General features: G+C 45.1%; 1 protein-coding gene across 1 annotated transcript in view; it reads left to right on the top strand.

The window, feature by feature from the left end:
• Nucleotides 1–12681, top strand: part of WDR97 (WD repeat domain 97) — a 378285-nt gene that overhangs the window by 119179 nt on the left and 246425 nt on the right. The window contains exon 10 of the mRNA XM_029587226.1: nt 6220–6344. Coding sequence (XP_029443086.1) covers nt 6220–6344 — 125 coding nt within the window. The remainder of the gene's footprint in view (nt 1–6219; nt 6345–12681) is intronic.

Raw genomic sequence — 12681 nt, 5'->3', positions numbered from 1 at the left:
TTTAAATACTCAAGAAGAACCAGCGTCTATAGATCTCAAATGGAACCTGATGTGTTTCCATCTGGGACCGATCTCGAGGATAAAAACTGAAAGGAGGGGCAATGAATGAAACTAACAATCTGCAAAAAATGAGGTGTGTGAGATTTAGGGGTAGATTTTAAAATGTGCGCGCGCTCCCCGACACGTACACATGGACGCGCCGATTTTATAACATGTGCGGGCAGATTATAAAATGCAATGGCCATGCGCACATGCAGACTGGATTTTATAATCTGCACACGTAGGTGCGGGCGGCACACGCAAGGGGGAAAGAATTATTGCAACCTCCGCATGGCGACACATTCGGGCCTTCCCAGTTCCCTCCCAGTCCGCTCCAATTAAGGCGCGGACTGGAAGGGAACTTCCCTACCTAAACTCCCTCCCTCTTCCCCTCTTTTTCCCACCCTCTAAACCCTTCCTATATTTTTTTTGTTTGGTTTGTTTCAGAACTTAATTCGGGTCCCCAGGCTGAAGTAAGTTGTGCGTGCCGGCAGCCAGCCGGTGCGCGAGTCTTCAGGACAACGTTCGATGGCGATGCCCCGCCCCTCCCCACCCAGGCCCCGCCCCCGGCCCGCCCTTTTAAGAGGCCTGGCAGTTGCGCGCGTACCGGGATTTACGTGCGTAGGCCTCTGAAAATCTACCCGTTAGAGTTTTTATAAAATATGTGAATGATAGAACAGGGTACTTGACAATAATACAAATCAGACATAAAATAGTCTGAGGAACATATTGTTGCCTGAAAAAAAAGAAATTCTAAGAAAAGAGCACATATTTTATAATAGGTGAGTTAGAAACCAAGATCACAGTAAAACAAGAAAACATTGTTACAAAGAAATCTGAATAAAACAACAGGATATAAACTTAAAAGCTGAAAAAGCGGTGCCATTTATTTGTAGATTAGAAAGGCTCTGCAACAAAATGAATCGGAAATGAAAGTATAACAGCCATATGAACAAAAGTTGGATTCTTAGCTCTGAATATATAGTGAGAAAAAGCAATGCAGTTAGTATGCTTAATGCTACGTAAAATGGCAAAAGAACACAATTCTCATTGCATCAATACAGGGTGATTTTGTAACATCATGCATAAGTTAGGAGGCTGACTGGACAGGGGTTGGGTCCCCCTTCTTGTGGAAGGAGCTAACTGTAAGAGGCTCCACCTGTGGAAGGAACCCAACTGATTTAAGGATGTGAAAACCTAACACCACAGAGCCAGCAGGAAGACGATTCACTAAATGGGACAGTGAGAAAGAGAAAAAAAGGACACAAACCCCAAATAAACAATCTTTAAAAATATGTAATGATGGTTTATTTACATGAAGAAATTTCAGAGATAGTAGCTGAATGTCAATCAACATAAAACAAAAAGAAAAATAGGACTGAATCCATAAAGAATAGCTGAAGAAAAATGAGAAGTCACCAGCAACGAGAGCCATGGAACCAGCTCAGAGATGGTGCAAAGGCCAAAAGCCCCTGTTACAGTGGCTATGTGGGCAATGAGAAGTCATGTGACAAGACTACAGTGAAATATCACCATAAATATTCAGAACGAGAGCACATAGATCGACTCCAGAAGAAAAGAACCTGGAAGATCAGGATCAATTCACAATTATTCTATCATTTGCTTCACCTATGTTTATGTTCTCAGTTTTTGAAAATGTGATTGATGTATTCATATGTAACCCCTGCTTGAAATTGGCATAAGTGCACATAGGGTTCTTAGGGCCATACTCCAACTTCACACACTCTCACATAGTTTTCTTTGACCCCAGGGTAGGTTTCATTTTTGGTGGCAGGGGAGGGGGGGAAGAGAAGGAATTTCTCCTCCAAGAACCTATCTATCTACTGCACCCCCGTTTTATGTAAACCAGCAAGATATGTTTTCATGATTGCCGGTATATAAAAACATTAAATAAATAAATAAATAAATAAAGAACGAACCTGGGTGCCAGGGATGACACCGTGTCTCTTTCACTGTTAAAGGATGCAAGCACCAACAAAAACTCCGGAGGCTCAAATTGAGAGTCCAAAATTAGTCTTTATCGTCAAAGTGCTTGCATGGATAATTGGTACTGTTCACATTGATTCTTGTCAAATAAATGGAATTTGCATGTCTCACTTTTTTCTACAAGGGTCTCTCAATGCCAGGGTAAGGGGAACTCTCAGCCTCCATGCCTTAAGCTTCCCAGGTGACAGATGTATCCTTGTTTTGGTAGAACCCACCCCCCAACCCCTATTTTCAAAATCTGGTAGCCTTTGTGCAGTCTCCCCACAATCTCGCTCTCTCTCTTCCAAGATGAAGGGGGGTCTTCAAAATTTTTCAAACAATATTACTCACAGGTCTTCTCTTCAGATGTGCCAACAAGATTTTTCATAGGAAAAGTCCAGCATGGAAAACTACAGCTCTCCAGATGCCCCACCTTCAGGGCAGGAAGGCTGGTAGCAAACACCTTTCTCCCAGATCTTCTCAAAACCAAAATCTGCTTTAACCGAATCCAAACCCAGGAATTGATTGCAGTGCGTCACCATCATTCCATGTCCCTCAAGTTTGAGGAACGGAGGGGCAGAGTCTTTCTTATCCTGGCCCACCTAGAAAAAAGGTTTCCCCATAATTTCCTCCCAGACCCAAAACTAGGGGTCTCAGAAAAACCTCCAAAACATAACAAAAGTCCAAAAAAGTGCTTTGGAGCACACCCAGCAAGACAGGGAGTGACTGGAAGGGTAAAATTCCTCCCACTCCTTCAGGGATTCCAAATAGAGTTGCCTGGTCTCCAGAAAGGCACAAAATTCAACCAAGGGAAAACATCTCCTGTTTCCACTAACTTCGAAACCCAAACTGTCCTGCCCACTCTTCCATTGCTGAAAGCTTCTTTACTACTCTCAGGGGCTCACAATTCCAGTAACCTCTATGGAAGAGCTGTTCAGAATGATGCCTCCCCTTTTCCGACTGCCACACTCCTATCCCAGCTTAAAAAGGGTAAGAACTAGGGCAACTATAGTGACAATCCCAAAGGGTCATCACACACAGAAATAAAGAAACGCGATGGCCTATCCAGTCAGCTTTACAATTCCCATCGCTCCCTCAGAAATCCCCTGTATTTATCCTCTGCCTTCTTGAAGTCAGATACCGTTTTTGTCTCTACCACCTCCATGGAAGGCTGTTCCATGCATCCACTACCCCGTGCAATTTCATCCCATGATTCTATGTTCTACAGCCTCCTTTTTGTTGAAAAAGGCTCACCTCCAGTGCATGGAAACCTTTGAGATATTTGAATGCCTCCATCATATCTCCCCAATCTCACTTTTCTTCTAGGGTGCACATGTTTAGATCTTTTAAGTCTATCCCATATGCTTTAGAATGAAGACCACTGACCATTTTAGTAGCCTCCCTCTGGAGCGACTCCATCTGTTTATATTCTTTTGAAGGTGCCTCCCACTCAAATCAGTTTCTAACCCAGTCAGTCACTCTAGGGCCCATACCAAGATCATTCAATTTATTTGTAAGTCTCCAATGCTGAACTGTGTCAAAGGCTTTGCTGAAATTCAAGTACACTACATCTAGCACTCTCCCTTTATCCAACTCGCTCGTCTCCCAATCAAAGACATTGATCAGATTTGTCTGACAAGATCCATCACTGGTAAAATCCATCTTGCAATCCATTGGATTCCAGAAACTGCACTCTCCTCTGTTTTAGCAGCGATTCCATTAGTTTGCTCATCACAGAGGTCAGACTAACCGGCCTGCAGTTCCCAGCCTCCTCCTCCTTACTTCCACTGTTATGAGCAGGAACCACATCCACCCTTTTCCAGTCCCCCAGAACTACTCCCGACTCTAAGGAAGCACAGAAAAGGTCACCAGCGGAGCTGCCAGGACATCTCTAAGTTCCCTCAGTACCCTCGGATGTATCCCATCCAGCCCCCAATGCCTTATCTATTTTGAGGTCCATATTGGCTTGCCTAGTTAGCCAGATAGACTTCCCTGACTAACTTAGCTTACATATTCAGTGCTGCAGCTGCTAACCATGGCCAAATATTTAAAACGCACCACTTAGCTGGATAAATTGGATCTTATCTAGCTAAGTGGTGTTGAATATGGATTTCTTTATGTTTTGTTAGCTCTTCACGAAGACACTTTTCTAAAAATCAAATGAGGTTTACCTCATTTCCAGTGTTATTTGTGTGTGTTGTGTGTGGTCCTGCTCCAGGCCCTTCCACAGTCAACACCAAACAGAAATATTTGTTAAGCAGTTTTGCTTTTCCCTCATCAGCCTCTCCATATTCCTCCTTTTCACCTCTGAGTCTGACAGTGCCACTTTTGCACTTCCTTCTACCACTAACAGAGCTAAAAAAAAATATTAAATCTTGACCCCCCTCCCCCCATTTTACCATATGTGCTATTTTTTCTTCCATTTGAATTTTTACATTCCTGTCTACTTTCCCAGTTCTCTTAGAGCCTAATTTTACATGCTTAAAATTGGGTTTTACATGAGTAAATGCACTTTACTTAAGTAAGAGAGCTTTTGAAAAGTGCTACATTATATGCCATTGAATTGTCCTTAGCTTTCCCAGATATTGTCGCCTGTCTTCCTCTTTTTGTGATCTCTTGTAGTTTATGAACGCTGACCTTTTCAGCTGCTACTTTGCCCACTGCTCTTCTGCTTCCCCTAGATTTTCCCATCCAGCTAACGACTCCTTGAGTTACTCCCCCACTTTTAGAAAGTTACTTTTCCTGAACTCCAGGACCCTCGCCTTACAACGAACCTTCATCTCCTGTGCTCAAATACTGAAGCTCGCCATCCAGTGATCACTGGATCCCAGAAGGTCGTCCATTACCACATCTGAGATACCGTCCCCGTTGATATGTTCCCTCTCGCAGAGATTTGATCATTTTCATGTCTTTTCTCAGATTTCTGCTTGGATTCTATTTTGTTATTACGTTGTTTTTTTACTACCCTTGACGAAATGCGTTTTCTCTCTTTTTTTTTTTTGTATTAAAGTATTTTTATTGAGTGTAATACACTTTTTATACCCATTTGAGAGGATTGCTCATGATTTCTTGGTTTTTCTTTCTACCCTTTTAGTCTGAGCTTACTCATTTTCCAGAAGTTGATAATTCCGAGGGGTTTGCCGGAAAACGTTTGAGTTAACCGGGACAAAGCTCGAGGCTTTAAATTCCTACCCCCTCTTAGCTGTTTCCCAAGATAAAATGGGTATGGGTGTTTCTGGGAAGGTCAAAGCTATCTGGCTAGCTTGCACATTCAAAGTAATGTGAGTAACTTTAGTCACACTGAGATGCAGTCCTACAGTGATCTGGGTACATTCAGCAGAACATTCAGTGGTAAGAACAAGGTTGAGGAATTGGGCTGGAGGCCTCAGCCTTGCTTTGGTTGGCAGGGCTTGTGTGCTCATCCACCCAGGATGGTACAGAACCACAGAGAAAGACAAAAACTGATTTTCCAAGCAGTTGCATCCTATAAGTCATCGAGCTTCAATGGCTGGCAGCTGGGATGCATCCTAGGGAATTGCTGATTTTGTAAATTTGTTAATTTTTTATTCTCAGTTTTTTAACACAGTTCCTATCAATTTCTCTCTCCCCTAGCACTTCACTACCTTTCTCCTTCCCGCAACTTCTGCGCTTACTGTCACCTGACCCCCATCCTCTCCTTTTTCCTTCACTGCTCCACCTCCCCCCTCCCTGTTATTTGTAATTTCCTCTTCCTCCTTTACAATGTTGATTGTGAACCGGCATGATATGTCCTATGAATGTCGGTATATTTTAAAAGCATTTAAATAAATAAATAAATAAATAAATAAATAAATATGCTTAGTAGTAGGGACAGGATTAACCGGGCAGAATGGATGGGCCAAGTGGTCTTTATCTGCTAACATCTATGATGTTACTGTGTCACAGTTTGTATTTAATTAAATCAATCAATCACCTATCCCAGGAGCCCCAGGTGATGTACAATAGGCAAAGCATCAGAACCCATCACCATTAAAATGAATAGACGGCCAGTGCTACTGTGACTCAGTGCTGTGGCTCCAGTTTCTCTTTCTTAGTGCCATGGCTCCATCTGCTGTTCCTCAGTGTCATGGCCCCTGTTGTTGTTTGTGTTGGGGCCCTGGTTGCTGTTTCATGGTGCCGTGGCCTAACTGCTCTTACTCTCTTTTCGTTGTGCAGCTCATTTATATGGAGCTTCCAGATCCTATTCCCGACCTTCCGATCCCGGTGGAGGACAGCTTGCTACAAGCCTTGTCTGAAGACTCCAAGAACCGTCTGCTTGAACCCAGCTCTTCCATCTGCAGGTAGTCAGAGGAAGGGAAGGATGTGCAGCATTTATTCCATCTATAGCCGTTCAAAATCACGCAACAGCTCTCCCGCTCCTCCACAAAGAACTGATGTTCCACACCCGTCCCCCAGCGCACACACACATCATCACTTCCTCTCCTCCAGGCAGAAGCAGCGTCACACAGCTATCCCCCAACATATACAGAGTAAGATGGTGAAGGATGGCAGATAGAGACCAAAATGGTCCATCCAGTCTGCCCAGCAAAGTAACTACCACTTTATGTAGTCAGCAACTTGCCATCTTTTGTTCCAAGCAGAACTAGGGTCAGACACAGCCATTTCCCAGCACACACAGGAGCCGAGGCATTAAAACACGCGCAAGTATTGAGCGCTCGTTGTATTAACGAGCCCACAGCCACATGCCCTGGGAGCCCAATGCAGGCAGCTTTAAAAAGGGCGCACTAAGGGAGAATTGTATATCTGTAGCACTCAATCGTTTATTGCAACGGATGCCCAATTGCAATGGGTACTCAATACAAGTGTCCATTATAATCCCACTTCTTTGTTTGTTATTTTGCTGAGCTTGCTGAAGTGTATCATATTAGGTGCCTCTTGACTCAGATGTCTAAATTGTGTGGCCATAAAGGAAAATTGATTTCTTCTGATCAAGTCAAAAAATACATTTTCCTAGCGTGTAGACAGACAGACTCAGGACCAGTGAGTTTATGCTCCCCTGCCAGCAGATGGAGACAGAGCAAGCTGACGTCACAGGGGTAGATTTAAAAAAAGTACGCCTGCGCGTACTTTTGTTCGCGCACCAGGCGCAAACAAGAGTACACCGGATTTTAATAGATACGTGCGTAGCCACTCGTATCCTTTAAAATCCGGGGTCAGCGCGCGCAAGGCTGTGCAAAATCGGCAGCCTGCGCACGCCAAGCCACGCAGCCTGCCTCCATTCCCTCCAAGGCCGCTCCGAAATCGGAGTGGTCTTGGAGGGAACTTTCCTTCCACCACCCCCCGCACCTTCCCCTCCCTTCCCCTACCTAACCCACCCCCCAGCCCTATCTAAACCCCCCCTACCTTTATTGTGAAAGTTACACCTGCCAGCCAGCCGCCCGGCGTGCGGTTCCCCGGCCCAGGAGCAGTTTCGAAGGCCTCGGCCATGCCCCCGAAACGCCCCCGGGCCGGAACAACACCCACGGCCCCGCCCCCGAATGATGCGTCACCACGACACACACCCCCAACATACCCCCTCAGGAAAGCCCCGGGACTTATGCGCATCCCAGGGCTTGCGCGCCGGGGACGCGCCTATTCAACATAGGCTCGGCTCGCGCAGGAGGAACTTGGGGCAGGTTTTCGGGGGGGGTATGCGCGTATCTTACATGCGTACCTCTTTGAAAATCTGCCCCACAGTATATATACTCCTGCAGTGACTCCAGCCTGCCAGTATTCTCCGTCTCCAGCAGATGATGCATGTGCATCTTCCTATGGCGACTGCTTCAGATTTTGGAATATAGACAAAGAAAAGCTCCGCTATCCTATGGTGATACCAAATGGTCCCTCCCTCAGTTGAGAATTCCTGAGGTGATATATGTTGGATTTTCCCTCACGTGAGTGCCTTGCTCCGGTAGTTGGTTTTCAACTGGCATGGAGTTAGCTGTAAAAGATAGCTGAAAGGCAAGCGGGTGCAGGAAGCCGAGTGGGATGGTATATGCCTTCTCCCTCTACAGCCGGAGCCTGATTCTGTACTCAGCCAGGACAGGCTGCGCTCAGGTAAAGCAAAACAAAAAAGAGAACAGAGAAGGAGGGGTTTTTTGTAGGGATTCCTTCTTCCCCCAGTCTCCGTGCTCGGCACACCAATCTGATGTTCGTTCCCGCCTCCGAGGGAGTTTAGGGGAAGTGGGAAGCCTGGTGGGTTGAGTAGCCTTTTTGACCTAGGCTTGTCACTGTGCACCGATTTGTAGGCCACGGCAGAGTTTTCACATGGTTTCTCTCTGTGCTGCACCACCTCAGTCTAGTGGTGATGATGTCACAGAGTGAAGCACTGTTATCTGCCTCCATCTGCTGGTAGGATGACATAACCTACCTGTAAGGATTTATCTGGTCTGCTGTAGCTGTATGGCTTTTAAGAATGTACAGAGGGAATTTACCCCATTTTTTATGACATTTTAGAATTTTAGACAGCTTTTTTGAATATTGTTTTTCAAGGAATATATCTTGGACTTATCCCTGATTAAAAAGGACTCTTTACACTGTAATGAGTTGTTTTCAATTGTATGTTTAATAGTATTGTTTGTTGGCACGCATCCACTTGAATGTTAACGCAGCACACATGTATTATTTTGGTTTGTTCTCAATTAGGTCGAATATTGAGCTCCATAAAATCATTCTCTCAACTTCACATACCACTCATATTTCACAAAAGGAATCTATATCTTCAGAAGGACTACAAAATTAGATCAAGGAATACCAATTGATTTTCTATTCAGTCCTCGAGGATGCACTGAATCTAACGTGAAAATCCCAAAGTGTTCACGTTTGTTTAAATGGGACTCTATATCACCCCCTCTTCCTCCCCTATGTAGCTGTTCCAAGATCTGCAAAACTATGATTTTCCTGTATACAGTGTTGTATCAGTGGGGCTGTAAGTTTCAATGTCTTGATGCAGCTCCTTTGTTCAATTAGCTTCGTGCGGATCTTCCTCTTAGTTCTTCCCACATATATCAAATTACACAGGCACTGTATTACAAATATGACTCGTTCTGAGTCACATGTAGTAAGTCCACACAAGTTCACCACAATTTATTTATTTATTTTATTTATTTAGCATATTTTTATATACCAAAGTATAGCAGAGTTGCCTTCACAGATACAACAACTTGATTCATTTAAAGTGATTTAACAGCAAACACTGTAAAAACTGGTATAGAACAATAGCATAAATAGATAATGATATACCATGTAAGAAATCTGAGTTCAAATCATGTAAGGAACATCTGTTATAGAACGAAAGGGAAGGATTCTGGGAGTCAGAAAGAGTTAGTCAAAGGTGGTAGACTGTGTGTCGGGTGGGGGGACACACAGAGGGAGAGATCTGTGGGATTATCCTTTAGGATCTTTGAGCGTGCAGTCTGTGAGAGTTTGGCTGAGTAGCCAGGCTTTAAGGTCTTTTTTAAAAGATTTTGTGTTTTCTTGAGCGGTCAGGTGATGAGGTAACGAATTCCATAGTTTCGGGCCAATGATGGAAATGGCTCTGTTTCTTGTGGAGGACAGTTTGGCATGTGGAAGAGAAGGAATCACTAGTTGGAGTTTACTTGTTGTTCTTGTTGTGCGAGGTGATCTGTGAATATGTATGATGTTATCCAGGGCTGTGTAGTCTGCTTTATAAATTGCTTTGTGAAGAATTGTGAGAACTTTGAATTCTATTCTTTTCTCTATCGGTAGCCACTGTAAATTGTTAAGGACGGGGTTATGTGGTCAGATTTTCTTTTACCCGTCAGGACTCTGGCAGCCGCATTCTGCAGTAACTGCAAAGGTTTTAAGGATGTTTTAGGTAAACCAATCAGGAGAGAGTTGCAATAGTCCAAACTGATAAAGATGAGGGCTTGTAGGACAGTTTTGAAATCATGGGGGTGAAGCAGCGGTTTGAGGTGTATGATTATTTGTAGTTTATGAAAGCCCTCTTTTGTTCTTGTAGTAATGTGTTTTTTGAAGTTTAGATAATTGTCTAACCATATGCGTAGGTCTTTTACGTTGACTTTCAGTTGAATGTTGATGTTATCAAATTGGAAGGGTGGTGTGGTTTTTGATTCAGAGTTTTTTCTTACGATTAGAATACATTCAGTTTTGCTCATATTTAAGCATAATTTTAGGTTGATTAGCATGTTTCGGATTGCATCCAGATGTGAAGCTGATCTTGATAATGTATCTTCTACGGAGGAGATTATTGGAATGAGGATTTGTATGTCATCAACGTACATGTAGTATGTGATGCCTAGGCTTGATAGGAGATGGCATAAAGGTATAATTTATTTATTTATTTATTTATTTATTTTTATATACCGACGTTCGATCGAAATATCACATCGGTTTACAGGAAACTTAGAGATAGGGCGGGCCGCCCTATTTTACATTGTAACATGGTAGATTAAAACTGAAACTAAATTACATTATAACATGGTAACAGTAAGTGTTTTAACTATATTACAGTATATACTTTAACTATATTACAGTATATTACATTATAAGTTTTATGTTACATGGCAAGTTTTATGTTACATGGTAACAGTAACTGTTTTAACTGTAATACAGTAATACAGTAATACAGTAAAGTCATTCTGACATGATTTAAGTGACGGAGGGGTTAAATGAATTAGGAGAGGAGGGGGAAGGTAATTTAACAAATAGTATATAAGAGTTGGTGGAGGGAGGGCAGTGGCGTAGCGGGTCAGGGGGGGAAGCATGGGTGTGTGGGTGGGTCTGTGGGGGGCGTGATGTATTCGGGAAGAGTAGGGTGCGTGTGGGTGGGTTAGGTGTCTGGTGGAAAGGCTTTTGTGAACAGCCATGTTTTGAGATGTTTTTTGAAGATTTGCGATGAGGGTTCATTTCTGAGCTGGGGGGGGAGGGAATTCCATAGGGAGGGACCTGCTATAGATATGGCTCGTTTGCGGGTTGTACTGAGGATAGCAGCTTTGCATTTGGGGACAGAGAGAAGTCCAGTGTTGGAGGACCGCCGAACAAACGGGGCCTTGACGGAGGAGGCCCGGAAACCCCTGGAAGCGAAGGGAAGATGCTATCGACAACTGGAAGAGGTCTGCGAACCACGGTCGCCGCAGCCATTCTGGCGCTACCAAGATTACACTTGCCGGATGCAATTCGATGCGCCGAAGAATCTTGCCGATCATCGGCCACGGAGGGAACACGTACAACAGGACACTCGTCGGCCAAGGAAGGACCAACGCGTCGACACCTTCGGCCCCTCTCTCTCTCCGACGGCTGTAAAACCTGGGCGCCTTGGCATTCTGCCAGGTAGCCATGAGGTCCATATGAGGCGTCCCCCGCTTTCGGCAAATGAGGTGAAAAGTCTCCGGTGCCAGCTCCCACTCTCCGGGATCCAGATGATGACGGCTGAGAAAATCCGCCTGAACATTGTCGACCCCGGCAATGTGAGACGCTGCTAGGTCGCTGAGATTGCGCTCTGCCCAAGCTAGCAAGAGCTGCGCCTCCTCTGCCACGCCAGGACTTCTCATTCCTCCCTGGCGATTAATGTAGGATACGGTGGTGGCATTGCCCGACAACACCCGAACCGCCTTTCCCCGTATCAGCGGCAGAAAGGACTGTAGAGCCAGACGCACCGCCCGGGTCTCCAGACGATTGATGGACCACTGAGTTTGGGTCGAGGGCCACCTGCCCTGTTTTAAAGGAAAATTAGTTTCTTACCTGATAATTTTCATTCCTGTAGTACCAAGGATCAGTCCAGGACACCTGGGTTGTGACTCCGCACCAGTAGATGGAGACAGACTAAAACTTGTGGGCGGAGCCATATAAGCCCCTGTGCCAGTCACAGCCCCTCAGTCATACGTAATGTCAAAGTAGAAACCCAAAGGGGCAACCATAGCTAACTAACAAAACTTGCCATTTAATCGGAAACAATTCCAACCCCTGCGGGAACCGGACTCCCCAACCGGGAGAGCGAACAAGCGGTGAGCGCAAGGAAACAACGATGAGCAGACTCCGTCAGCGGGCGGGATCCTGGACTGATCCTTGGTACTACAGGAACGAAAATTATCAGGTAAGAAACTAATTTTCCTTTCCCTGTACGTACCAGGATCAGTCCAGGATACCTGGGATGTACCAGAGCCAACTTACCGAGGGTGGGAAGCAGAGAGTCCTGCTCGGAGAACCCCTCTCCAAACCCTCCAACCTCAGCGGCCTGAACATCCAGACGGTAATGTCTGACGAAGGTATGCAACGACTGCCAAGTAGCCGCCCTACAATCTCTTGGGGCGACACCTGAGAAGACTCCGCCCAGGACGCAGCGTGAGACCTTGTCGAATGAGCCCTAAGACCCACCAGCGGAGTCTTTCCCCGTACAAAGTACGCTGAGCCTATGGCCTCTTAGAGCCAATGGGCGATCGTCGTGCGAGACGCTGCAGCCCCTTTCTTGGGACCAGAAAGGAGGACAAACAGATGATCCGTTATCCGAAAAGGATTAGTGACCTCCAGATAGCGAAGGAGGGACCTCCTCACATCCAGCTTTCGTAAGTCTCTCGTCTTCGGATCCGACGACTCCCCGACCGCGAAAGCGGGAAGTTCAATGGATTGATTCAAATGAAAAGCCGAGACGACCTTTGG

The sequence above is a fragment of the Rhinatrema bivittatum genome, chromosome 2, assembly GCF_901001135.1.
Source record: "Rhinatrema bivittatum chromosome 2, aRhiBiv1.1, whole genome shotgun sequence".
NCBI lineage: Eukaryota > Metazoa > Chordata > Amphibia > Gymnophiona > Rhinatrematidae > Rhinatrema > Rhinatrema bivittatum.
This window is presented reverse-complemented; position numbering and strand designations above follow the sequence as displayed.